Source organism: Heterodontus francisci, chromosome 32 (assembly GCF_036365525.1).
Source record: "Heterodontus francisci isolate sHetFra1 chromosome 32, sHetFra1.hap1, whole genome shotgun sequence".
Taxonomy (NCBI): Eukaryota; Metazoa; Chordata; class Chondrichthyes; order Heterodontiformes; family Heterodontidae; genus Heterodontus; species Heterodontus francisci.
In genome coordinates, this window is record NC_090402.1 from 19,828,713 (window position 1) to 19,854,223 (window position 25,511).

General features: G+C 45.3%; 2 protein-coding genes across 14 annotated transcripts in view; one reads left to right on the forward strand and one right to left on the reverse strand.

Annotated features, from left to right (window-relative positions):
• The window catches only part of slc2a8 (solute carrier family 2 member 8), a 30,864-nt gene extending 24,746 nt beyond the window's left edge, over positions 1-6,118 (reverse strand). For both annotated transcript variants that reach the window (XM_068012413.1, XM_068012412.1), the window contains exon 1: positions 5,507-6,118. In XM_068012413.1, the coding sequence (XP_067868514.1) occupies positions 5,507-5,577 (71 nt within the window). In that variant the 5' untranslated portion in view covers positions 5,578-6,118. The remainder of the gene's footprint in view (positions 1-5,506) is intronic.
• Positions 6,119-6,206: 88 nt separating this feature from the next.
• The window catches only part of fbxw2 (F-box and WD repeat domain containing 2), a 99,851-nt gene continuing 80,546 nt past the window's right edge, over positions 6,207-25,511 (forward strand). For all 12 annotated transcript variants that reach the window (XM_068012436.1, XM_068012426.1, XM_068012432.1 and 9 more), the window contains exon 1: positions 6,207-6,367. The gene's annotated coding sequence lies outside the window, so the exon portion shown is untranslated. The remainder of the gene's footprint in view (positions 6,368-25,511) is intronic.

Below are 25,511 nucleotides of genomic sequence, written 5' to 3' on the forward strand. Positions count from 1 at the left end.
GACAGACAATCTGTCCTTTGATGCAGAGCTCGATACACGCATAGGGAAAGCAACTATCCCCTTTGGCCAATTCGCGAAACACGTATAGAATAACACCAAGCTGATCCTTTGGACCAAGTTGATGGTTTATAAGGCCTGTGTTCTCAGCACCTTGCTGTATGGCGGTGAAACATGGGTGACTTACAGCTACCAGGAAAAGCAGCTCAATAAATTTCCATCTTCGCTGTCTGCAGTGCATTATGGGTATATCCTGGCAGGACAAAATCACAAATGTGGCCGTCCTCTCAAAGGCTTCTTACCATATATATTAATGACTCGGATGAAAGAATAGAGTTGTAGATCCAAGTTTACAGATGACATTAAGTTAAAAGGCACAGTGGGAGCAGTAAGTTACAAAGTGATATGCACAGACATGGTGAGTGTGCGAAACTATGACTGATTTAGTGCAATGTAGGAAAATGTGAGATAATCTACTTTGGTTCAGAGAGGAAAATGTTTATTTATGGCAAGAGATTAGGAGCTGTACAGGAACAAAGGGATTTAGGTGTCCATGTATTTAAATCCTAAAAAGCTAGTACACGGGTACAATAAGTATCAAAAAGGCTTATGGAACGTTGATGTCTACCTCGAGGAGCTTGAAATTCAAAAACGAGGAAGTGATGTGCTTCAGTTGTGCAGACCCCAGCTGGAGTACTTTTTGGAACACGAAATGAATAATCTGAGCTAATTCAGGTGATTCTATAGTATTAACACTTTATTAACCCATCTGTTTAAACAAATCATGGGAATAAGCCGTGAGTAAGTCAGCAAAAGATGGATGCTAGTCACCAGCAAGAATACGGGATAGTGCTAACTGTGTATGGGAACCAAGGTCAGTAGTAACTTTGGAATGTTAGCAGGATACAAAACCTTTGGAACAAATTCACGGCAAAAAGCCGAGACATATTGGTCATATTTCCCATTATGGTTTGCAACAAAATGAACCGAATACAAAATCTTGTGTGGTCTTTCTAAAATAAACGCACTGCTGAGCCAAGACACACAAACAAACACCATGAACCTGCTCAGTGATGCTCAGTTTGGGTTCCGCCAGGGCCACTCAGCTCCTGACCTCATTACAGCCTTGGTTCAAACATGGACAAAAGAGCTGAACTCAAGAGATGAGGTGAGAGTGACTGTCCTTGACATCAAGGCAACATTTGACCGAGTATGGCGTCAAGGAGCCCTAGCAAAACTGAGGTCAATGGGAATCGGGGGAAAACCGTCCGCTGGCTGGAGTCATACCTAGCGCAAAGTAAGATGGCTGTGGTTATTGGAGGTCAATCATCTGAGCTCCAGGACATCACTGCAGGAGTTCCTCAGGGTAGTATCCTAGGTCCAACCATCTTCAGCTGCTTCATCAATGACCTTCCTTCAATCAGAAGGTCAGAAGTGGGGGTGTTCGCTGATGACTGCACAATGTTCAGCACCATTCGTGACTCCTCAGATACTGAAGCAGTCCGTGTGGAAACACAGCAAGACCTGGACAATATCCAGGCTTGGGCTGATAAGTGGCAAGTAACATACACGCCATACAAGTGCCATGCAATGACCATCTCCAATAAGAGAGAATCTAACCATCTCCCCTTGACATTCAATGGCATTACCATCACTGAATCCCCCACTATCAAGAGCCTAGTAGGAGCTACCATTGACCAGAAACTGAACTGGAGTAGCCATATAAATATTGTGGCTACAAGAGCAGGTCAGAGGCTAGGAATCCTGTGGCGAGTGGAATAGTGGAAGACTGACTGGAGAAAGCAAAAGAGAGAAATGGACAACGTTCTAGGCAGATTCAATTCATTGTTTAAACAAAAGGCACAGAATATAATTGAGTATTGTGCTTTTAAAAGAAGCCTCTTGGATGGTATGGCCTGTCAATATAATAAATGAACCCCATCCCCTAAAAAGGGGTATAAATGGTTGAACAGATTGGAGTTCTTGATGGAAGCCCCGAAGGAAGGAGAACCCAGAAAGTTATCAGAATGAGATCTTATGGAGAGGGAGCCAGCTGATCATTGGGAAGAGAACCACCAGGGGTCGGCCACGTCAGGTGATTGTTTGACTAGTAGTTAACATATTCAAGCTAGATAATGGTGAAGCATTTACTTGCTGGGAGTAAAGTGACAAAGCTGTTACTTTTTTTTCTTTCTCAACCTTTTAAATGTGACCATTTTCTGTAATAATTTTAACCCCAATTTGTTCTTTTTTAATTTGTGGGTCAAAATGAACTACGTTTGGGCAAGTGCTTTCAATCCTTACATGTTGTAAACGAGAAGGGGACCTGGTATCTCTGCCAAAGGCTGCGATAATGGGTGCTTCACAGGGCCCATTAACAAACAAGAACATATTTCTCCAGCTTAAAACATTTTCCTGTGTCACAACAAAGGTGCCTGATAATGGCCCCAATGAACAAAATAGATGTTGTAAGGGTGGCAGTAGGTTGAAACTTGCACAAGAGACATTGTGTATGTTGCATCTGTGCAACTGTGTAATGGGTTTTGAGCGTAAGAAAGTGATTATTGAATAAAACAAAATACTGCAGATGCTGGAAATCTTAAATAAAAACAGAAACCGCTGAAAATACTCAGCAGGTCTGGCTGAAGTTCTGATGAAAGGTCACAGACCTGAAATGTTAACGGTTTCTCTCTCTACAGATGCTGCCAGACCTGCTGAGTAATTCCAGTGATCAGTCAGCCTTATTTAAGCAGTTTTTCAATTGTCGTAAGGGTATTAAAAGATTGTACACACGATCTATTGTTGCTTCGCATCTGCGTACGCCTATGCATGTTATGCAAGGTTCTGTATTCGAATGCGCAATAAATACTACACTTGAATAAGACAACCATTCAATTTTGTGGAACAACACTCGACATACTAAGTTGGAATGAGAGCAGTTTTGCATTCACCAAACTTTAGGAAAACCGTACAGGACATTGGTGGAGCACAGTGAACACCAGGATTTAAAGGATTAAATTATGAGAATAGGTTGCATTAACTTGGCTGGTAATTTCCTTGAATTTGGCAGGCTGAGGGAAATTTTCACTCATGAGGAAATCCAGAAGAATGAATAGTCTTAAAATTAAATGTTATTATGTAACCTTCCAGCAGGGATTAGCAGGTAATGACTTTAGGAAGAACATGCCTGGTGTTTTCTAGCTGAGGAATAAAATCAACAGTACTACACCATCCACTGCAGAGGATGAGATTATCCAATATTTATCAAATAATGACAGCTTGGTCCCTCCTGGTCTGCATTGCCCACTGCCACACCATACAGTACACATATATCTGCTCATGAGGCTAAATTATAAAAGACAAAAAGGGAAAAGAAACTGGTGGTTGGACAGGGAAAATCAATGAGCACGACAATTCTTAAAGTTGCTGGAGTTGAGATGTCACAAGGTTTTTTTTAAAAACTCTGCTCCTCCTGTCAGCTCTAAAATAGCACATCTGCTTCCTACACGTGAATCTGCACATGATGAAACACATCATTCATGGTGACCAGAAAAAAAACTTTTACTTAAAAATTACATATTGATTCATAGAATACAGCACAGGAGGTGGTAATTCAGCCCATTGAGGCAGCACCAGCTCTTTTGAAGAGCAATCCAGTTAATTCCACTCCCCTGCCCATTCCCCACATTCGCTAGTTTTTTTTCTCCAAGTATTCAATTCCCTGTTGAAAGCTACTATTGAGTATGTATCCACCAAACAATAAGGCAGTACATTCCTATTCCTAACCAGTCATTGCATTAAAGGCTTTTTCTCACATCGCCTCTGGTTGTTTTACCAATCACATTTAAATCTATACACAAAGATATTTTTTTTTTTGAAAAGAACAGCATTAAAATCTGCTGCCAGTCCCATTAGAGGGCCAACAGGAACAATTAACTTATTTTTGTGTTTTGATATCGGCTCTGGGGAGCCAAAGTCACATGGCTGGCAGAGGACACACAGACTTCTTCATAACACAATCCTGCCACCAATGACACAACCTAAACAAGAATGGGTACACTACCACCTTTGTGTCAATGTGAAATGCGTTTGAGTGTGCAATGTGTAAATAGTATAGTTACTGTAGAAATTAAAACATCGGTTGTGAGACGCCAGATTAAGGTTACACTCGGAGCAGTATAACTTCTGCCTACAGAGTTCTTTGTATTTACTTAACCCTGTAACTTCAAAAAAAACCTTTGCATGGGAAAGCTATTACATCTGCTGTGATTTCTTATACCCCACAGGGAGGATCACAATTCCCTTTCTCACTTTATTATAAATAGAACGAAGCAGTATACGGATATTAAATGTTATTTTTTATATATGCTTACAACAAATTCACAAGATTTGGGGGAAGGCAGAGTAAATTGAAAACCTTACTGCATCCACATCTGTAAAAGTAAGACCATCACACTGGTGACTTAAGTGCAACAACTTAATAGAACATAGAACATTACAGCACAGTACAGGTCCTTCGGCCCTCGATGTTGCACCGACCTGTGAAACCATCTGACCTACACTATTCCATTTTCATCCATATGTCTATCCAATGACCACTTAAATGCCCTTAAAGTTGGCGAGTCTACTACTGTTGCAGGCAGGGCGTTCCACACCCCTACTACTCTGAGTAAAGAAACTACCTCTGACATCTGTCCTATATCTATCACCCCTCAACTTAAAGCTATGTCCCCTCGTGTTTGCCATCACCATCCGAGGAAAAAGACTCTCACTATCCACCCTATCTAACCCTCTGATTATCTTATATGTCTCTATTAAGTCACCTCTCCTCCTCCTTCTCTCCAACGAAAACAACCTCAAGTCCCTCAGCCTTTCCTCATAAGACCTTCCCTCCATACCAGGCAACATCCTAGTAAATCTCCTCTGCACCCTTTCCAAAGCTTCCACATCCTTCCTATAATGCGGTGACCAGAACTGCACGCAATACTCCAGGTGCGGCTGCACCAGAGTTTTGTACAGCTGCAGCATGACCTCGTGGCTCCGAAACTCGATCCCCCTACTAATAAAAGCTAACACACCATATGCCTTCTTAACAGCCCTATTAACCTGGGTGGCAACTTTCAGGGATTTATGTACCTGGACACCAAGATCTCTCTGTTCATCTACACTACCAAGAATCTTCCCATTAGCCCAGTACTCTGCATTCCTGTTACTCCTTCCAAAGTGAATCACCTCACACTTTTCCACATTAAACTCCATTTGCCATCTCTCAGCCCAGCTCTGCAGCCTATCTATGTCCCTCTGTAACCTACAACATCCTTCGGCACTATCCACAACTCCACCGACCTTCGTGTCATCCGCAAATTTACTAACCCACCCTCATCCAGGTCATTTATAAAAATGACAAACAGCAGTGGCCCCAAAACAGATCCTTGCGGTACACCACTAGTAACTAAACTCCAGGATGAACATCAGCATGGTCTTTATAAAATGCAGCTGGGACACTCACTTGAAGTACTGCTGCTCCTTTTGGGCATCCCCATCCGGCTCCAAGAGTGGCCTGTACTCCTCAGTACTCATTGCCTGCCTGTCTGCCTGCTGTTGCTCTTGCTCAATGCAGCAGCAGTAAGAAGCGCGAGCGCCACCGGGGCAACCGCTCACGTGACCCCTCCCCCCGGGTCAGCCGTTCGATGATAGAACGTCTCCACCTCGCACCGCTGCCAGCTACCCCCGAGCGGCGGCCGCCTCCAGCCTCAACACGCCGGATCCCATTCTTTCCCCACCCCGGGGTTAACAGCCTGGAACACTCATTCCCTTCCCTCAACCTCTCCGCCTCAAACTCCACTACCCAACCTCAGCGCATACGCTAACTTTCCATCACGCCCATGCGCACTAACGCCTATGTTTATAGTCAGGCTGCCGCCATCATTGATAGAGGCTTAACAAAAGCCTCTCCCCCTCACTCTGTCGTACATATGAAACAGAAATGTTTCGTTGTATTAATTGCCCTAGCCTCATTCCACGGCGCGAAGGATCTCCTTTTCCCTAAGTGCAAAATAAAGCGAAAGATAACTGCGCATGCATATTTCGTGAGAACAACCAGAGGTCGGTCAGCATCACCAGTGTGCGACCAATGGGAGGTGGTGCAAGCGGTGACGTTTTATCCGCGCGCCAACCTGTCTGTGCTAGGAGGGAGCGAACGCGCAGGCGCGGTGATCTTGTTGCGTCATTTCCGGCCGTCTCTAAGTTGGACTTGTTCCTTTTTCTCTTTGCTTGAAGATGCGGGAGGCATTAGGAGTCGTGTGAGAAGTCAATGTCCCCCCGCCGGATCGGTACCAGCAGCAACTATGCTTACATTATTCAGGCGATGGTAAGTTGCGGTCAGGTACACTGGGCCTGGTGGTGTTATTTAATGTTCTGAAGGGCTAACTTTCTGTTGGTGTAATGGTGGGGGTGGGGTGCTGTTTACATTGACCAGTTTACTGACAGCCACTTGCAAAGTGATGGGCACTGTGCCATTTCGCTGTCGTTAATTGAATTTGATGCTCTTGTTTTACTTCGAGTTATTTGTACCAATTCGGTGCTTAGCTCCATTTCTTATCCAATAATGTTTGTAGGGTATAATCTAAGTTATTGTTGTTTGCATGTCCACCCTGTCTCTCTTTTTTCTAAGAGATCAGGCATTGCTCCTAACGTAACAAAAGGAAACCTCATTTACACTTGAGAAGAATAATGACCCGATTATATTGGAAAATAACAAACATCAGAAGTTCAAATTGAGGACAGGCGCCACATGAGTTCTGCACCTCCCTTGAAATGTTCAAGACCTTCATTAAAAATGTGTCTGGAGCCGAAGTTGGTGTATGTAATAGATGAACAAACTTGACTAATAGACCCTTGTTATCCCACTATTTAAAGTTTAAAAGGATTTAGCTAAGAGGTTAAGTGTTTTTTGTGTTTCAGCTCCCAATCAAGTAATAACAAAGTCATTAACTTTGCTGGGATATATTAAAATGATGGTTGAAATCTTTTTCTCAACACTATATAATGTAATATCGCATCTATTACCAGTTGAACTATTCAGGCTAAACCCCTCGATGATGTAATTGTTATTTACGCATGGCATATTTCCTGGCATTCCTTCCAAAGTCATTTGATTAATTCAGAACACTGATTTTCATTAGATATTCCAAATATGTGGCATTGGGAGGTATAGTTCATTAGTACTTTATTTTAATTCATTCCAAGGTTGTGGTCGTTGCTGGTAAGGTCAGGATTTATTGCCTGACTTTAATTGCCCCTGAGAAAATAGTGAGTCACCTTCTTGATTGCAATTGAGTAGCTTGCTAGGCTATTTCAGAGGGCAGTTTAAAGTCAACACATTGCTGTCGGTGTGGAGTCACATACAGGCCAGACCAGGGTAAGGATGGCAGATTTCCTTCCCTAAAGAAAGTTAGTGAGATGAGTTTTTACAACAATCCAGCAGTTTCATGGGCACCATTTTTGCAGCTAGCTTCTTATTTAATTAATTGAATTTAAATTACCCAGCTGCCATGGACTCGTGTCTTTGGATTGCTAGTCCAGTAACTTAACCAGTATGCTACTGTACTTGCTGGAATTTGGGTTTCAATCCAATTCAGACTTCTATCTTGTAGCTCTGTGCAGTATCAATTTGGGCTGGCACAATCCTGTTCTTAGAAGATGTGGGTGCACCGTGCAAAACTACCGACAATTTGTTACTTGGTGTATATAATGGCTGAAGATTTTGCCACTGATAGTGGAATGTGTGGTTGGAGGTTGAGGGATAGGAGGAAGAGAGAGAGAAATGGGTGGGGCGTATACACTAAAATAAAAGCAAAATACTGCGGATGCTGGAAATCTGAAATAAAAACAAGAAATGCTGGAACCACTCAGCAGGTCTGGCAGCATCTGTGGAAAGAGAAGCAGAGTTAACGTTTCGGGTCAGTGACCGATGAAGGGTCACTGACCCGAAATGTTAACTCTGCTTCTCTTTCCACAGATGCTGCCAGACCTGCTGAGTGGTTCCAGCATTTCTTGTTTTTATTTGGGGCGTATACACTGTTGGCCAAAGTCTAAAGAGCTGAAGTGTGTGCAGGACACAAGCTAAGTAACATTCAGATCAGAGGTAGGATGAGGTCGAGCTCTGGAAAGATGAATATTTTGATGTTGAAATACGAGTGATCAGGGAGCTGATGGAGATTAACAATGTTGAGGGTAATGGGTATGTTGGATAGGGTATAGTCCACAGCATTCCAGTTGCTTTGGAGTTTGAGTATTGGCAGGGTGGGGAGGATAGTATTCAGATAGGGTGGCGCAGTGGTTAGCACCGCAGCCTCACAGCTCCAGGGACTCGGGTTCAATTCTGGGTACTGCCTGTGCGGAGTTTGCAAGTTTTCCCTGTGTCTGTGTGGGTTTCCTCCGGGTGCTCCGGTTTCCTCCCACCGCCAAAGACTTGCAGGTGATGGGTAAAATGGCTGTTATAAATTGCCCCTAGTGTAGTTAGGTGGTAGGGCATATGGGATTACTGTGGGGTTAGTATAGATGGGTGGTTGTTGGTCGGCACAGACTCGGTGGGCCGAAGGGCCTGTTTCAGTGCTGTATCTCTAAATAAAATAAAAAAAATAAAAATAAATTGAGTCTTGGGGTGACAGTGTTTTAAATGATGTGGCAGTACATTTAGTGGCAAAGGTGAGAAGCAGTTTTGGCGAAGGACTGGTTTGAACACAGCTTTGTGTCACACGAATGGCTGAGTTGAGCCTGAGCAAGGAAGGGTGAAGAGAAATGGAATCGGTGTCGAGAGGTACAAAGTTGAACTGGGAAGATATTTTTTGAATTTGGGGGTTAAGTCATGTTGGGCAGAATAAAGTTTTACTCTTCATCTGGTCTTGTATATTTTTGTGTAACTTTGTATTTAAGTAGTGCCTGAAGTAGAAAAAATGTTCCATTCTGTGAACTCGCCTTGCTGACCCTGACGAACATAACCAACCACCTTCTCACCTCAAAAAATCTTTACTTTTGTTTCAAAGAAAACGTGTTTCAGATTGACTTGTCAGTATTTTCTCGTGGAACCCCCTCTTCTAAACACTGAAATCAAACAGATGTCTAATTGCTGCATAATTAGGAAAATAAGAAATATGAGCAGGAGTAGGCCGTTTGGCCCTTCGAGCTGGCTCCACCATTCAATAAGATCATGGCTGATCTGATTGTGGCCTTAACTCCACTTTCCTGACTGCCCCCCTTGACTCCCTTGTCAATCAAAAATTTGTCCAACTCAGCCTTGAATATATTCGGTGGCCCATCCTCCATTGCTGTCTGGGGTAAAGAATTCCAAAGAATAATGACCCTCCGAGGGAAGAAATTCCTCATCTCTGTCTCAAATGTGAGGCCCCTTAATTTGAAACTGTGCCTCCTAGTTCTAGATTCCCCATGAGGGGGAACATCCGCTCAGCATCTACCCTGTCAAGCCCCCTTAGAATCTTAAATAAAGCAAAATACTGCGGATGCTGGAATTCTGAAACAAAAACAAGAAATGCTGGATTCACTCAGCAGGTCTGGCAGCATCTGTGGAAAGAGAAGCAGAGTTAACGTTTCGGGTCAGTCACCCTTCTTCGGAACTGACAAATATTAGAAAAGTCACAGATTATAAACAAGTGAGGTGGGGGTTGGGCAAGAGTTAACAAAGGAGAAGGTGCAGATTGGACCAGGCCACATAGCTGACCAAAAGGTCACGGAGCAAAGGCAAACAATATGTTAATGGTGTGTTGAAAGACAAAGCATTAGTACAGATTAGGTGTGAATATACTGAATATTGAACAGCAGCAAGTGCAAACCTGAAGAAAAACAACCTGAAAAAAACAGTGGGTAAGCAAACTGAACAAACTAAGATGAAATGAAATAAATGCAAAAAAAGATTGTAAAAAATGTAAAAAGGAATGTAAAAAAAAAAGAAGGAAGAAAAAATAACTAAAAATGAAAGTAAAGTGGGGGGCTGTCATGCTCTGAAATTATTGAACTCAATGTTCAGTCCGGCAGGCTGTAGTGTGCCTAATCGGTAGATGAGATGCTGTTCCTCGAGCTTGCGTTGATGTTCACTGGAACACTGCAGCAATCCCAGGACAGAGATGTGAGCATGAGAGCAGGGGGGAGTGTTGAAATGGCAAGCAACCGGAAGCTCAGGGTCCTGCTTGCGGACTGAGCGGAGATGTTCCGCAAAGCGGTCACCCAGTCTGCGCTTGGTCTCCCCAATGTAGAGGAGACCACACTGTGAGCAGCGAATACATTATACTACATTGAAAGAAGTACAAGTAAATCGCTGCTTCACCTGAAAGGAGTGTTTGGGGCCTGGGATAGTGAGGAGAGAGGAGGTAAATGGGCAGGTATTACACCTCCTGCGATTGCAAGGGAAGGTGCCCTGGGACGGGGACGAGGTGGTGGGGGTAATGGAGGAGTGGACCAGGGTGTCGCGGAGGGAAGGATCCCTTCGGAATGCTGACAGGGGAAGGGAGGGGAAGATGCGACTGGTAGTGGCATCACGCTGGAGGTGGCGAAAATGGCGGAGGATGATCCTTTGGATATGGAGGCTGGTGGGATGAAAAGTGAGGACAAGGGGAACCCTGTCACGGTTCTGGGAGGGAGGGGAAGGGGTGAGGGTAGAGGTGCGGGGAATGGGTCGGACACGGTTGAGGGCCCTGTCAACCACAGTGGGGGGAAATCCTCGGTTGAGGAAAAAGGAGGTCATATCAGAAGCACCGTCATGGAAGGTAGCATCATCAGAGCAGATGCGTCGGAGACGGAGAAACTGGGAGAATGGAATGGAGTCCTTACAGGAGGTAGGGTGTGAAGAAGTGTAGTCGAGGTAGCTGTGGGAGTCAGTGGGCTTATAATGGATATTGGTAGACAACCTATCCCCAGAGATGGAGACAGAGAAGTCGAGGAAGGGAAGGGAAGTGTCAGAGATAGACCATGTAAAGGTGAGAGAAGGGTGGAAATTGGAAGCAAAGTTGATAAAGTTTTCTAGTGCGGGGCGGGAGCAGGAAACGGCACCGATACAGTCATCAGAAGAATCTTATACGTTTCAATAAGATCGCTCCTCATTCTTCTTTAACTCCAATGATTATAGGTCCAACCTGCTCAGCCTTTCTTCATAAGACAAACCCATCATCACAGGAATCAGCCTAGTGAACCTTCTCTAAACTGCTTCCAATGCAAATATGTCCCTCAAATAAGGTGACCAAAACTGTACACAGTACATCGTATTGTCAGCAAATTTGGCTATAATATGGTCCCTTCGTCAAAGTCATTAATATAGATCGGAAATAGTTGAGGTGCCAGCACTGATCCCTGTGGCGCTCCACTAGTTTCAGTTTGCCATCCTGCAAATGACCCATTTATCCTGACTCTGTTTCCTGTTAGTTCACCAATCCTCTATCCATATTGATTTATTACCCCTATTACTATGAGCTGTTGGTTTATTTAATAACCTTTTATCTGGTACCAGTATTCAAGAAGGGTAGTAGGGATAAACCAGGTAATTACAGGCCAGTGAGTCTAACATCAGTGGTAGGGAAACTATTGGGGAAAAAAAAATTGAGGGACAGGATTAATCTCCACTTGGAGAGGCAGGGATTAATCAAGGATAATCAGTATGGCTTTGTCAGGGGGAGATCATGTCTAACAAATTTGATTGAATTTTTCGGGAAGGTGACTTGGTGTGTAGATGACGGTCAAGCAGTTGATGTAGTCTACATGGACTTCAGTAAGGCTTTTGATAAGGTCCCACATGGGAGATTGGTCAAGAAGGTAAGAGCCCGTAGGATCCGGGGCAATTTGGCAAATTGGATCCAAAATTGGCTTAGTGGCAGGAGGCAGAGGGTGATGGTGGAGGGTTGTTTTTGCGATTGGAAGCCTGTGATCGGTGCTGGGACCCTTGCTGTTTGTAGTGTACATTAATTATTCAGTGGATATTGGGGGTATGATCAGTAAGTTCGCAGATAACACGAAAATAGGTGGTGTTATAAATGGTGAAGACAAAAACCTTAGATTACAGGATGATATAGAGTCATAGTCGTACAGCGTAGAAACAGGCCCTTCAGCCCACCGCGTTCATGCCGACCATAATGCCTATCTATACTAATCCCAACTGCCTGCATTAATTCCATATCCCTCTATGCCTTGCTCATTCAAGTACCTGTCCAGATGCCTCTTAAATGTTGCTACTGTTCCTGCCTCCACCACCACCTCTGGCAGCTCATTCCAGGTACCTACTGTTCTTTGTGTGAAAAATTTACCCCTTTGATCCCCTTTAAACCTCCTTCCTATCACCTTAAATCTATGCCCTCTAGTTTTAGTTACCCCTACCATGGGAAACAGACTCTGGCTATCTACCCTATCTATGCCTCTCATAATTTTATATGCCTCTATCATGTCCCCTTTCAGCCTCCTTCGCTCCAGGGAAAACAGACCCAGCCTATCCAATCTCTCTTTATAACTCAAGCCCTCCAAACCAGGCAACATCCTTGTGAATCTTTTCTGCACCCTCTCGCATCTTAATCACATCTTTCCTGTAGTGCGGCGACCAGAACTGCACACAGTTCTCCAAATGTGGCCTAACCACGTTATGTACAACTGTAACATGACGTCCCAACTCTTGTACTCAGTACCTCGGCCGATGAAGGCAAGCATGCCATACGCCTTCTTCACTACCCTGTCTACCTGTGATGCCACTTTCAGGGAACTATGTACTTGCACCCCAAGGTCTCTGCTCAACAACACTCCCCAGGGCCCTGCCATTCACTGTATATGTCCTGCCCTGGTTTAACTTCCCAAAATGCATCACTTTGCACTTGTCTGCGGTAAATTCCATTTGCCAATCCCTTGCCCACTTTCCCAGTTGATCTATATCCTGTTGTAACCTTAGACAACCTTCTTCACTGTCCACTTCTTCTTTGACCTTCTTGTCTCGAGAGACAATGGGTAAGTGCCTGGAGGTGGTCAGTGGTTTGTGAAGCAACGCCTGGAGTGGCTATAAAGTCCAATTCTAGAGTGACAGACTCTTCCACAGGCGCTGCAGATAAACACAGTTGGCTTTCCTCTTGTGCTTCTGTCTTTTTTCCTGCCAACAGCTAACTCTCTTTGACTCGCCACTCTTTAGCCCCGCCTTTATGGCTGTCCGCCAGCTCTGGCGATCACTAGCAACTGACTCCCATGACTTGTGATCGGTGTCACAGGACTTCATGCCGCGTTTGCAGACGTCTTTAAAGCAGAGACATGGATGGCCGGTAGGTCTGATACCAGTGACGAGCTCGCTGTACAATGTGTCCTTGGGGATCCTGCCATCTTCCATGCGGCTCACATGGCCAAGCCATCTCAAGCGCCGCTAGCTCAGTAGGGTGTATATGCTGGAGATGTTGGCGGCCTCGAGGACTTCTGCGTTGGAGATACGGTCCTGCCACCTGATGCCAAGGATTCTCCAGAGGCAGCAAAGATGGAATGAATTGAGAGGTTGCTCTTGGCTGGCATACGCTGTCCAGGCCTCGCTGCCGTAGAGCAAGGTACTGAGGACACAGGCTTGATGCACTAGGACCTTTGTGTCCCGTGTCAGTACGCCATTTTCCCACACTCTCTTGGCCAGTCTGGACATAGCAGTGGAAGCCTTTCCCATGCGCTTGTTGATTTCTGCATCGAGAGACAGGTTACTGGTGATAGTTGAGCCTAGGTAGATGAACTCTTGAACCACTTCCAGAGCGTGGTCGCTGATATTGGTGGATGGAGCATTTCTGACGTCCTGTCCCATGATGTTCATTTTCTTGAGGCTGGTGGTTAGGCCAAATTCGTTGCAGGCAGCCCCAATCCTGTCGCTGATTCTCTGCAGACACTCATCTGTGTGGGATGTTAATGCAGCATCGTCAGTAAAGAGGAGTTCCCTGATGAGGACTTTGGTCTTTGCTCTTAGACGGGCAAGGTTGAACAACCTGCCACCTAATCTTGTGTGGAGGAAAATTCCTTCTGCTGAAGACTTGAACGCATGTGAGAGCAGCAGGGAGAAAAAGATCCCAAACAGCGTAGGTGCGAGAACATAGCCCTGTTTCACACCACTCAGGATAGGAAAGGGGTCTGATGAGGCGCCGCTATGCTGAATTGTGCCTTTCATATTGTCATGGAATGAGGTGACGATAGTAGCTTTGGTGGACATCCGATCTTTGCTAGTAGTTTGAAGAGACCACGTCTGCTGACGAGGTCAAAGGCTTTGGTGAAATCTATGAAAGCAACATAGAGGGGCATCTGTTGTTCACGGCATTTCTCCTGTAGCTGGCGAAGGGAGAACAGCATGTCAATGGTGGATCTCTGCACGAAAGCCACACTGTGCCTCAGGGTAGACGCGCTCAGCCAGCTTCTGGAGCCTGTTTAAAATGACTCAAGCGAAGACTTTCCCCACTATGCTGAGCAGGGAGATTCCACGGTAGTTGTTGCCGTATGCTCAGCTTCGCTCGAGTCACTGTCCACTATACCACCAATTTTGGTGTCATCTGCAAACTTACTAATCATGCCGCCTACATTCACATCCAAGTCATTAATATATATGACAAACAACAGAGGGCCCAGCACCGATCCCTGCGGCACACCACTGGTCACCGGCCTCCAATCTGAAAAACAACCCTCCACTACCACCCTCTGCCTCCTATCACCAAGCCAATTTTGTATCCAATTGGCTAGCTCACCCTGGATTCCATGTGTTAGAACCTTCTGGACCAGCGTACCATGCGGGACCTTGTCAAAGGCCTTGCTAAAGTCTATGTAGACAATGTCCATCGCCCTGCCCATATCAAGCCTCTTGGTCACCTCCTCGAAAAACTCAATCAAATTCGTGAGACATAATTTCCCACGCACAAAGCCATGCTGACTATCCCTAATCAGACCTTGCCTTTCCAAATGCCTATAAATCCTGTCTCTCAGAATCCCTTCCAATAACTTTCCCACCACTGATGTAAGGCTCAACGGCCTGTAATTCCCTGGCTTAGCCCTGCTGCCCTTCTTAAATAAAGGCACAACCTTAGCTATCCTCCAGTCTTCCGGTACCTCACCCGTGGCTAACGATGATACAAAAATCTCTGCCAGGGTCCCAGCAATCTCCTCCCTTGCTTCCCATGGCATCCTAGGATACACCTGGTCAGGCCCTGGGGATTTATCCACCTTAATGCGCTTCAAAACCTCCAACACCACCTCCTTTGTAATGTTGATATGCTCCAGGATGTCGCTGTTCCCTTCCTTGAACTAACTAGCTTCCATGACCTTCTCCACAATAAATACAGATGAGAAGTATTCATTTCAGACCTTTCCCATTTCCTGTGGCTCCACACATAGATTACCACACTGATCCTTAAGGGGACCTACCCTCTCCCCAGCTACTCTTTTACTCTTAATATACATAGAATCTTTTAGGATTCTCCTTTATCTTATCGGCGAGGGAAATCCCATGGCCCCTTTTTGCCCTCCTAATTTCCTTAAGTGTAGTCCTACATCCCCTATATTCCTCGAGGGACTTGCTTGATCCCAGCTGCCTATACCTGACCCCTCCTTCTTTGTCCTGACCAGACCCTCAATATCCCTCGTCAACCAAGGTTCCCTAAACTTGCCAGCCTTGTCCTTCCATCTAACAGGAACATGCCCTGAACTCTTCCTATCTCACTTTTAAAAGCCTCCCACTTACCAGACGTCCCTTTACCTGTAAACAGCCTGTCAAATTCAACTTTTGAGAGTTCCTGTCTGATGCCATCAAAATTAGCCTTCCCCCAATTTAGGACTTCAACCTGAGGACCAGTCCTATCCTTTTCCATAACTATATTGAAGCAAATAGAGTTATGGTCATTGGTCCCAAAATGCTCCCCCACGACACATTAACCACCTGCCCAGCCTCATTTCCTAAGAGGAGGTTGAGTGTGGCCCCTTCTCTAGTAGGGCCATCCACATACTGCTTCAGAAAACTATCCTGGACACACTTAACAAATTCTTCCCCATCTGATCCCTTAGCACTAAGGCAGTCCCAGTCAATATTAGGGAAGTTAAAATCACTTACTATTACAACCCTATAATTTCTACACCTATCTGTGATTTCCCTACATATATGCTCCTCCAATTCCCTCTGGCTGTTGGGGGGGCCTATAGTATAATCCCATCAAAGCGATCACCCCTTTCTTCTTTCTATGTTCTACCCATATGACCTCGCTGGACGTTCCCCCCCAGGATATCCTCTCTAAGTACTACCGTGATGCCCTCCCTAATCAATAGTGCAACTGCCCCATCTCTCTTACCTCCCCCTCTGACACGCCGGAAGCATCGGTACCCTGGAACATTGAGTTGCCAGTCCTGCCCATCGCTCAACCACGTTTCTGTAATAGCTGTGATATCACAATCCCATGTACTGATCCATGCTCTGAGTTCATCTGCTTTATTTGTAAGGCTTCTTGCATTAAAGAAAATGCAGTTTAGCCTACCAGACCTTCCACGCACCCTGTCCTGCCCCTGCCCGGCCTGCCTACTGGACTTGCTTGCTTTAACCTCTACATTTGCCTCAACTATCTCATTGGTGAGACTACTACTTTGGGTCCCGTGGGCTGGTAAGATGAGCAGAGCAGTGGCAAATGGAATTTATTCCTGAGAAGTGTGAGGTGATACATTTCGGAAGGACTAAGAAAGCAAGGGAATATACATTGGATGGTAGGACCCTAGGAAGTACAGAGTGACCTTGGTGTAATTGTCCATAGATCGCTGAAGGCAGAAGCACAGGTAGATAAGGTGGTTAGGAAGGCATATGGGATACTTGCCTTTATTAGCCAAGGCAGAGAATATAAGAGCAGGGAGATTATGATGGAGCTGTATAAAATGCTAGTTAGGCCACAGCTGGAGAACTGTGTCCAGTCTGTTCGCCACACTGTAGGAAGGATGTGATTGCACTGGAGAAGCTGCAGAGGAGAGTCAGCAGGATGTTGCCTGGGCTGGAGCATTTCAGCTATGAAGAGAGACTGGATAGGCTAGGGTTGTTTTCCTTAGAGCAGAGAAGGCTGAAGGGGGGACCTGATTGAGGTATACAAAATTATGAGGGGCATAGGTAGGGTAGATAGGAAGAAACTTTTTTCCTTAGCAGAGGTGTCAATAACCAGCAGCCATAGATTTAAGGTAAGGGGCAGGAGGTTTACAGGGGATTTGAGGGAAAAAAATTTCACCCAGAGGGTGGTTGGAATCTGGAACTCTGCCTGAAGGGGTGGTCGAGGCAGGAACCCTCACAACATTTAGGAAGTATTTTGATGTGCACTTAAAACGCCATAGCATACAAGGCTACAGGCCAAGTGTTGGAAAATGGGATTAGAATAGCTAGGTTTGATGGCCAGCGTGGACATGGTGGGCCGAAGGGCCTGTTTCTGTGCTGTATAACTCTATGACTCTATGACCTTATCGAATGGCTTTTGGAAATATAAATACGCTACATATACTGGTTCCAATTTATCCACCCTGCTTGTTGCATCCTCAAAGAACTCTAATAAATTTGACAAATGTTATTGCGTGGATTTCCTGCTCCTGATGGCCTCCAGAAACAGAACTCTCATGCCTGAAGAAACACAACATTGAATTATGCATATTATCTACTAAAGCAAAATTATTTGTTGTGCAATATCCAGAGATTCATGATTGTAAGTTGTTCTAGCTTCATTCTGATACCAAATCCCATAATGGCTTGGAATTAACTACCTGTTTATTAGTCTTACTGGGATTAAATATCTGTTATCCTACGGGAACCATGGTGGTGACTTTCTTGACTTTGTCCAGCAGGGAGCGACTATTTAATTTACATGGTTAGAAATCATGTGTAGCATAGCCCTGAATTTCTAATATTTGGGAGGCTCCCCACTTGGAGGAATGAAGTTGGAAAAATAATACCAATCTGTAGCTTTTTGAATTGTAAAATAAGTCTCTTGGCTGTACCTATGAATGATTTTTGCTATGTTATCACATTAGTCTGACAGTTTTCAATTGTGACACTATTTAGCTGTCATTGATGCAGTTTTCATCTTCCTAAGCGGATGGTATATCCTGCTACAAATGATGAGTGGTTGCAATCTGCTTTTACTTTGTAAGGATGAAAATTCTGTTTGCATGTCTGATAGTGAATACTTTTCATGTTGATGTTTAAAAGGAATTGCTGTAAGAGTTTGAGTTTTTTTAAAAATAGTTTCCAATCGAGTAGTGGGGGATGGTAGTGTAGTGGTAATGTCACTTGACCAGTAGTCCAGAGGTCAGGACATGCTCTGGAGACATGGGTTCAAATCCCATCATGGCAGCTAGGGGAATTTAAATTCAATTCGTTAATAAATCTGGACAAAAAATTTGGGCGGCATAGTGGCGCAGTGGTTAGCACCGCAGCCTCACAGCTCCAGGGACCCGGGTTCAATTCTGGGTACTGCCTGTGCGGAGTTTGCAAGTTCTCCCTGTGACCGCGTGGGTTTTCGCCGGGTGCTCCGGTTTCCTCCCACCGCCAAAGACTTGCAGGTGAAAAGGTAAATTGGCCATTGTAAATTGTCCCTAGTGTAGGTAGGTGGTAGGGAATATGGGATTACTGTAGGGTTAGTATAAATGGGTGGTTGTTGGTCGGCACGGACTCGGTGGGCCGAAGGGCCTGTTTCAGTGCTGTATCTCTAAATAAATAAAAAATAAATAATGAAATTGTCAACTTTACTTGAAACTATGATTGGAATAATATGCTTCGCTATATGCCATGAAACCATATGTTACTGTTGCAGTTGTTCAGACGAAACCTCAATGCTCTTATAAGTGTTTGATGTGTGGCACGTTTCCTGACATTCTTCCCAAAGTTAGTAGACCAAATACGCTGCATATTTAGCGCAATAATAATGTCAGATGTTCATTGTGACACACAGTTGGTCTCTGGTTTAGTTTTTAAAAATATGCAATCAGAGCTATAAGGTGATTAATTGTCTTTCCTTTTGTTTAAACAAGTACCTATCTTCCTGCAAAGAGTGGAGAAGAGGTGTAAAACCTCTTACATGTAGCCCTTAGTCACAAAAAACTGGGTCTTTTTTCCTTCATTTTGAAGGCAATTGTTTTCTTGGTTATGCAGCCACAGGATAATTTATTCTAAAGAGAAATGGACACTTTTATACTCTGTCTCTCATGATTTGTATTTTGGAAGAGTAGATTGCTGCCTATTGCATTTTCCATGGCTACCAGGCTTGGTCAATAGTCTGGAGTTTTGAATAATTTTGCACGGCTATAATTGTTTTAGTTTCAAGGTTATCTAGTGACATAGGTAAACTATTCAGTTCTGTTCAGCAGGAACTTGATCCAACCTCATGAATAAACTGTGCATAAAGCAGTGACCTTGAGACTAGATTAGCAATAACACTGTGTACCTGGTTAGAACACAAGACTGTCTCCTTGTTCTTGAATTAAATAGCTCTGGAATGAGGTAGACATCTCTATCTTTATCCTGTGAAGATGCTCAGTTCCTGTCTTGCTGACTAGGATACCTGATGATGTGATGTTGTCACCATGTTTATTTAGTTCTTATCGATATTTCAGTTTAGGAAGGATCATACTTGAGCTAAAATGGGCAAGAGGCATACTTAATGCTCTTAATTCATACAAACATACAAATTCGGAGCAGGAATAGGCCACGCGGCTCCTCGAGCCTGCTCTGCCATTCAACAAGAACATGGTTGATCTGGCTGGAACCTCAACTCCACATTCCTGCCTACCCCCAATAACCTTTCACCCCCTTGCTTATCAAGAATCTAGCTACCTCTGCCTTCAAAAGAAGGACTCTACTTGCACCGCCTTTTGAGGAAGAGAGTTCCAAAGGCTCACATAAGAACATATGAATTAGGAGCAGAAGTAGGCCATTCGGCCCCCCGAGCCTGCTCCACCATTCAATAAGATCATGACTGATCTGTTTGTGTTTCGAATTCCACACTCTTATCTACCCGATACCCCTTGATTCCCTTGGTAGAATCTATCTACCTCTGCCTTAAAAATATTCAGTGACCCCGCCTGCACTACTTTCTGAGGCAGAGAGTTCCAAAGTGTCTCAATCCTCTGAGAGAAAAAATTTCTTCTCATCTCTGTGCTAAAAGGGCGACCCCTAATTTTAAAACAGTGCCCCCTAGTTCTGCACTCACCCACAAGAGGAAACATCCTTTCCATCCACCTTATCAAGACCATTCAAGGTCTTATGCACTTCAATCAAGTCTCCCCTCACGCTTCTAAACTCCAGTGAAAACAAGCCCAGTCTGTCCAACCTTTCCTCATAAGACAACCCACTCATTCTAGGTATCAATCTAGTAAACCTCTTCTGAACCGGCTCCAACGCTTTTACATCCTTTCTTAAATAAGGAGACCAAAACTGCACACAGTATTCGAGATGTGGTATAACTGCAGCATAACGTCCTTACTTTTATTTTCAATTCCTCTCATAATAAAGGATAGCATTCCATTAGCCGCCTTTATTACTTGCTGTACCTGCATACTAACTTTGTGACTCCTGCACTAGAACACCTCGATCCCTCTGTACCTCAGAATTCTGCAGTCATTCTCCATTAAAGTAATACTCTGCTTTTTTATTCTTCCTGCCAAAGTGACTAACTTCATATTTTCCCATATTATACTCCATCTGACAGATTTTTGCCCACTCACTCAACCTATCTATATCCCTCTGCAACCTTCTTATGTCGTCTTCACAACATACTTTCCTGCCTATCTTTGTGTCATCTGCAATTTAACAACCATGCCATTGCTCCTCTCATCTAAGTCATTGATATAAATTGTAAAAAGTTGAGGTCCCAGCACAGACCCTTGCAGGACTCCACTCATCGCATCCTGCCAATCAGAAAAGGACCCATTTTTGCATACTCTGTTTTCCACCAGCCAGCCAATCTTCTGTCCATGCTAATATGTTACCCCCTACACCGTGAGCTCCTACTTTGCACAATAACCTTTTATGTGGCACCTTATCAAATGCCTTGTGGAAATCCAAGTACAGTATGTCAGCGTGCTCCCCTTTATCCACAGCACATGTCACTCCTTCAGAGATCTCCAACAAATTGGTTAAGCGTGATTTCCCTTTCACAAAACCATGCTGACTATTCCCAATTGCCCTGAGTTTTTTTAAATGCCCAGCTACAACCTCCTTAATCAATTCTAACACCTTCCCTATGACAGACGTCAAGCTACCAGGCCTATAGTTACCTGTTTTCTGTCCACCCTTCTTGAATACAGGGGTTATATTTCCTACTTTCCAGTCTGATGGAACCTTTCCAGAATCTAGCGAATTTTGAAAAATTAACACCACTGCATCTACTACGTCATTAGCCACCTCTTTTAAGACCTTAGGATGAAGTCCGTCAGAACCCAGGGACTTGTCAGCCCTCAGCTCCCTGGTCAGTACCGCTTCCCTGATTGTAATCTCGCCAAGTTCCTCTCTTCCTTCCACCTCTTGATTTACAGCTTTTGCTGGAATGTTTTTTGTATCCTCTATAGTGAAGACAGAAGCAAAATATTTGTTCATTGCATCTGCCATTTCCTTATTATCTACTATTAGCTCTCTATTCTCACTCTCTAGAGGACCAACACTCACTTTACTTTTTTCCTTTTAAATACCTGTAGAAACTCTTGCTATCTGTTTTTACACTTGTAGCTAGCTTCCTATCGTACTCTAATTTCTCTCTCCTAATTAACCTTTTAGTCATATTCTGCCGTTCTTTATATTCTGAACATCCACTATTATATGCCTTTTCCTTAAGTTTGATGCTTTCCTGAACTTCTTTAGTTAAACATGGTTGGTGGGTCCTCTCCTTAGAATTTTTCTCTATAGTAGGAATATACTTATTCTGAGTATTCTGAAATATCCTCTTGAATGTCTGCCACTGCTTCTCTATTGATCTATCTCCAAGCTTTGTAACTCAGTTCACTTCAGCTAGCTTAGCTTTCATGCCCATATAGTTGCCCTTATTTAAGTTTAAAATACTAGTCTTAGACCCACTCTTCTCTCTTTCAAACTGGATGTAAAATTCAACCATTGTGGTCGCTGATACCTAGAGGAGCCTTTACTCTGAGGTCATTAATTAATCCTGTCACATTAATACCAAATCTAATATAACCTGCTCTCTGGTTGGTTCCAGAACATGCTGCTCTAAGAAACTATCTCAAAAGCATCCTATTAACTCCTCTTCCAGGCTACTATTGCCAATCTGATTTTTCCAGTTTATATGTAGATTAAAATCACCCATGATTATTGCTATCACAAGCACCCAATATTTTTTCTTGTATACTTCGTCCTACACTGTGATTACTGTTCAGGGGCCTGTAGACCACTCCCATTAGTGACTTCTTTCCCTTACTATTCCTCATCTCCACCCAAACTAATTCTACATTCTGATCTCCTGAACCGAGGTCATCTCTAACTATTGCACCAATGCCATTCTTGATAAACAGTGCTACCCCTCCACCTTTACCCAGCTTCCTATTCTTCTTGAATGTCATATACCCCTCAATATTCAGAGCCCAGTCCTTGTCATCCTGCAGCCACGTCTCCGTAATGGCTATCCGATCATATTTATTTACTTCAATGTGCGCCATCAATTCGTCTACTTTGTTATGAAGCTATGTGCATTCAGATACTGAGCCTTTAGTTTTGTCTTTTTGTTATCTTTGTAACATCTAGTCTTGACTGTTGGTGTGATCTTAGGTTTTTTTCTCTCTGTCCCATCCTGCTATTCTCTGACCTTCATGCCCCATATTACTATTCTACTGTCCTGCCTTGACTCTACCCCTTGATTTTCTACATCTGACCAGCTTGATCCGTCCTTCCCCCCCCCCCCCCCCCATTTAGTTTAAAGCCCTCTCTACTTCCCTAGTTATACGGTTTGCTAGAACACTAACTAGTCCCAGCACGGTTCAAGTGCAGACCCTCCCAATGGTACAGCCCCACTTTCCCCAGTACTGGTACCAGTGCCCATGAACCAAAACTCACTTCTCCCACACCAGTCTTTGAACCATTGTATTCATTTCACTAATCTTATGTGCTGTCTGCCAATTGGCACATGGCTCAGGTAATAATCCAGAGATTATTACCCTTGAGGTCCTGCTCTTCTATTTGGTGCCTAGCTCCTCATACTGTCTAAGCAGTAATCCTTTCCTAATCCTACCTATGTTGTTGGTACCCACATGGACCACGACAACTGGATCCTCCCCCTCCCAATCCAAGTTCCTGTCCAGCCCTGAACAGATGTCCCAAACCCTGGCACCAGATAGGCAACACAGCCTTCCAACACTCCTGCTCTTGGCTGCACAGAACAGTGTCTATCCACCTCACTATACTATCCCCTACTACCACTACATTCCTTTTTGCTTCCTGCACTTCAATGGCTTACTGGACCACAGTACCATGGCCAGTCTGCTCATCCACCTTGAAGACCTCGCTTTCATCCGCACAGATTGAGAGCACCTCGAACCTGTTTGACAACTGCAAAGTCATAGACTCCTCCACTACTGTCTGCTCAGTCCCTTTACCTGCCTCCTGTCCCACACTGTGTCTTCCGTAACAAAGTGTCCAGGTATTCCGCCCCTCCCTTACGTTGAGCAGGTTTGCATGTCGAGTTCCAGGTCAGTAATCCTGATCCAGAATTCCTGTTGCTGCTTACACTTTCTGCGGATGTTGTTTGTCCTGGATTTCCTTGGCATCTAGGTGCTCCCACATACCACAGCTGCAACATAACACCTGTCCTGCCATTGTTACTTATGTATGCGATTAGTTAATTTACTTTAATTACTTTCTTAATTAACTTAGAACAATTCTTATGTATAGTAGAATTTCGTGTGCTTATTAAATGCAAGTACCACATACAACTAAAGTTATACTTTTTTTTCATATGCAGATATGTAGATCTTCCTACTGGTAATAGACCTTACCAGTGCTAATAAAGCTTTGCCAATACTAATAAACCTTACTACTATTCGTAAACCTGACAAATACTGATAAATGTGAATGATTCTTAATACAGTCTATGCACGAAGTTGTCCTTATTTGAACTAATACACTCCCTGTTGTTCTCTCTGCCACACTATTATAGATTATAAAATCCGCTGTAGTTTCTAGTTTATATACTAATGAATCGATCAAGTCTTCTTTCATATTTTATTGATTTGGATTAAATTAAATTAAAAGCTTGCTGGTATATTAACCCTTGCTGGCTGCCTCCTCCCTCCCTCTCTCCGCCTCTCCCTCCCTCTCTCCGCCTCTCCCTCCCTCTCTCCGCCTCTCCCTCCCTCTCTCCGCCTCTCCCTCCCTCTCTCCGCCTCTCCCTCCCTCTCTCCGCCTCTCCTCCCTCTCTCCGCCTCTCCCTCCTCTCTCCGCCTCTCCCTCCCTCTCTCCGCCTCTCCCTCCCTCTCTCCGCCTCTCCCTCCCTCTCTCCGCCTCTCCCTCCCTCTCTCCGCCTCTCCCTCCCTCTCTCCGCCCTCTCCCTCCCTCTCTCCGCCTCTCCCTCCCTCTCTCCGCCTCTCCCTCCCTCTCTCCGCCTCTCCCTCCCTCTCTCCGCCTCTCCCTCCCTCTCTCCGCCTCTCCCTCCCTCTCTCCGCCTCTCCCTCCCTCTCTCCGCCTCTCCCTCCCTCTCTCCGCCTCTCCCTCCCTCTCTCCGCCTCTCCCTCCCTCTCTCCGCCTCTCCCTCCCTCTCTCCGCCTCTCCCTCCCTCTCTCCGCCTCTCCCTCCCTCTCTCCGCCTCTCCCTCCCTCTCTCCGCCTCTCCCTCCCTCTCTCCGCCTCTCCCTCCCTCTCTCCGCCTCTCCCTCCCTCTCTCCGCCTCTCCCTCCCTCTCTCCGCCTCTCCCTCCTCTCTCCGCCTCTCCCTCCCTCTCTCCGCCTCTCCCTCCCTCTCTCCGCCTCTCCCTCCCTCTCTCCGCCTCTCCCTCCCTCTCTCCGCCTCTCCCTCCCTCTCTCCGCCTCTCCCTCCCTCTCTCCGCCTCTCCTCCCTCTCTCCGCCTCTCCCTCCCTCTCTCCGCCTCTCCCTCCCTCTCTCCGCCTCTCCCTCCCTCTCTCCGCCTCTCCCTCCCTCTCTCCGCCTCTCCCTCCCTCTCTCCGCCTCTCCCTCCCTCTCTCCGCCTCTCCCTCCCTCTCTCCGCCTCTCCCTCCCTCTCTCCGCCTCTCCCTCCCTCTCTCCGCCTCTCCCCTCCCTCTCTCCCGCCTCTCCCTCCGCCTCTCCCTCCCCCCTCCGCCTCTCCCTCCCCCTCTCCGCCTCTCCCTCCCCCTCTCCGCCTCTCCCTCCCCCTCTCCGCCTCTCCCTCCCCCTCTCCGCCTCTCCCTCCCCCTCTCCGCCTCTCCCTCCCCCTCTCCCGCCTCTCCCTCCCCCTCTCCGCCTCTCCCTCCCCCTCTCCGCCTCTCCTCCCCCTCTCCGCCTCTCCTCCCCCTCTCCGCCTCTCCCTCCCCCTCTCCGCCTCA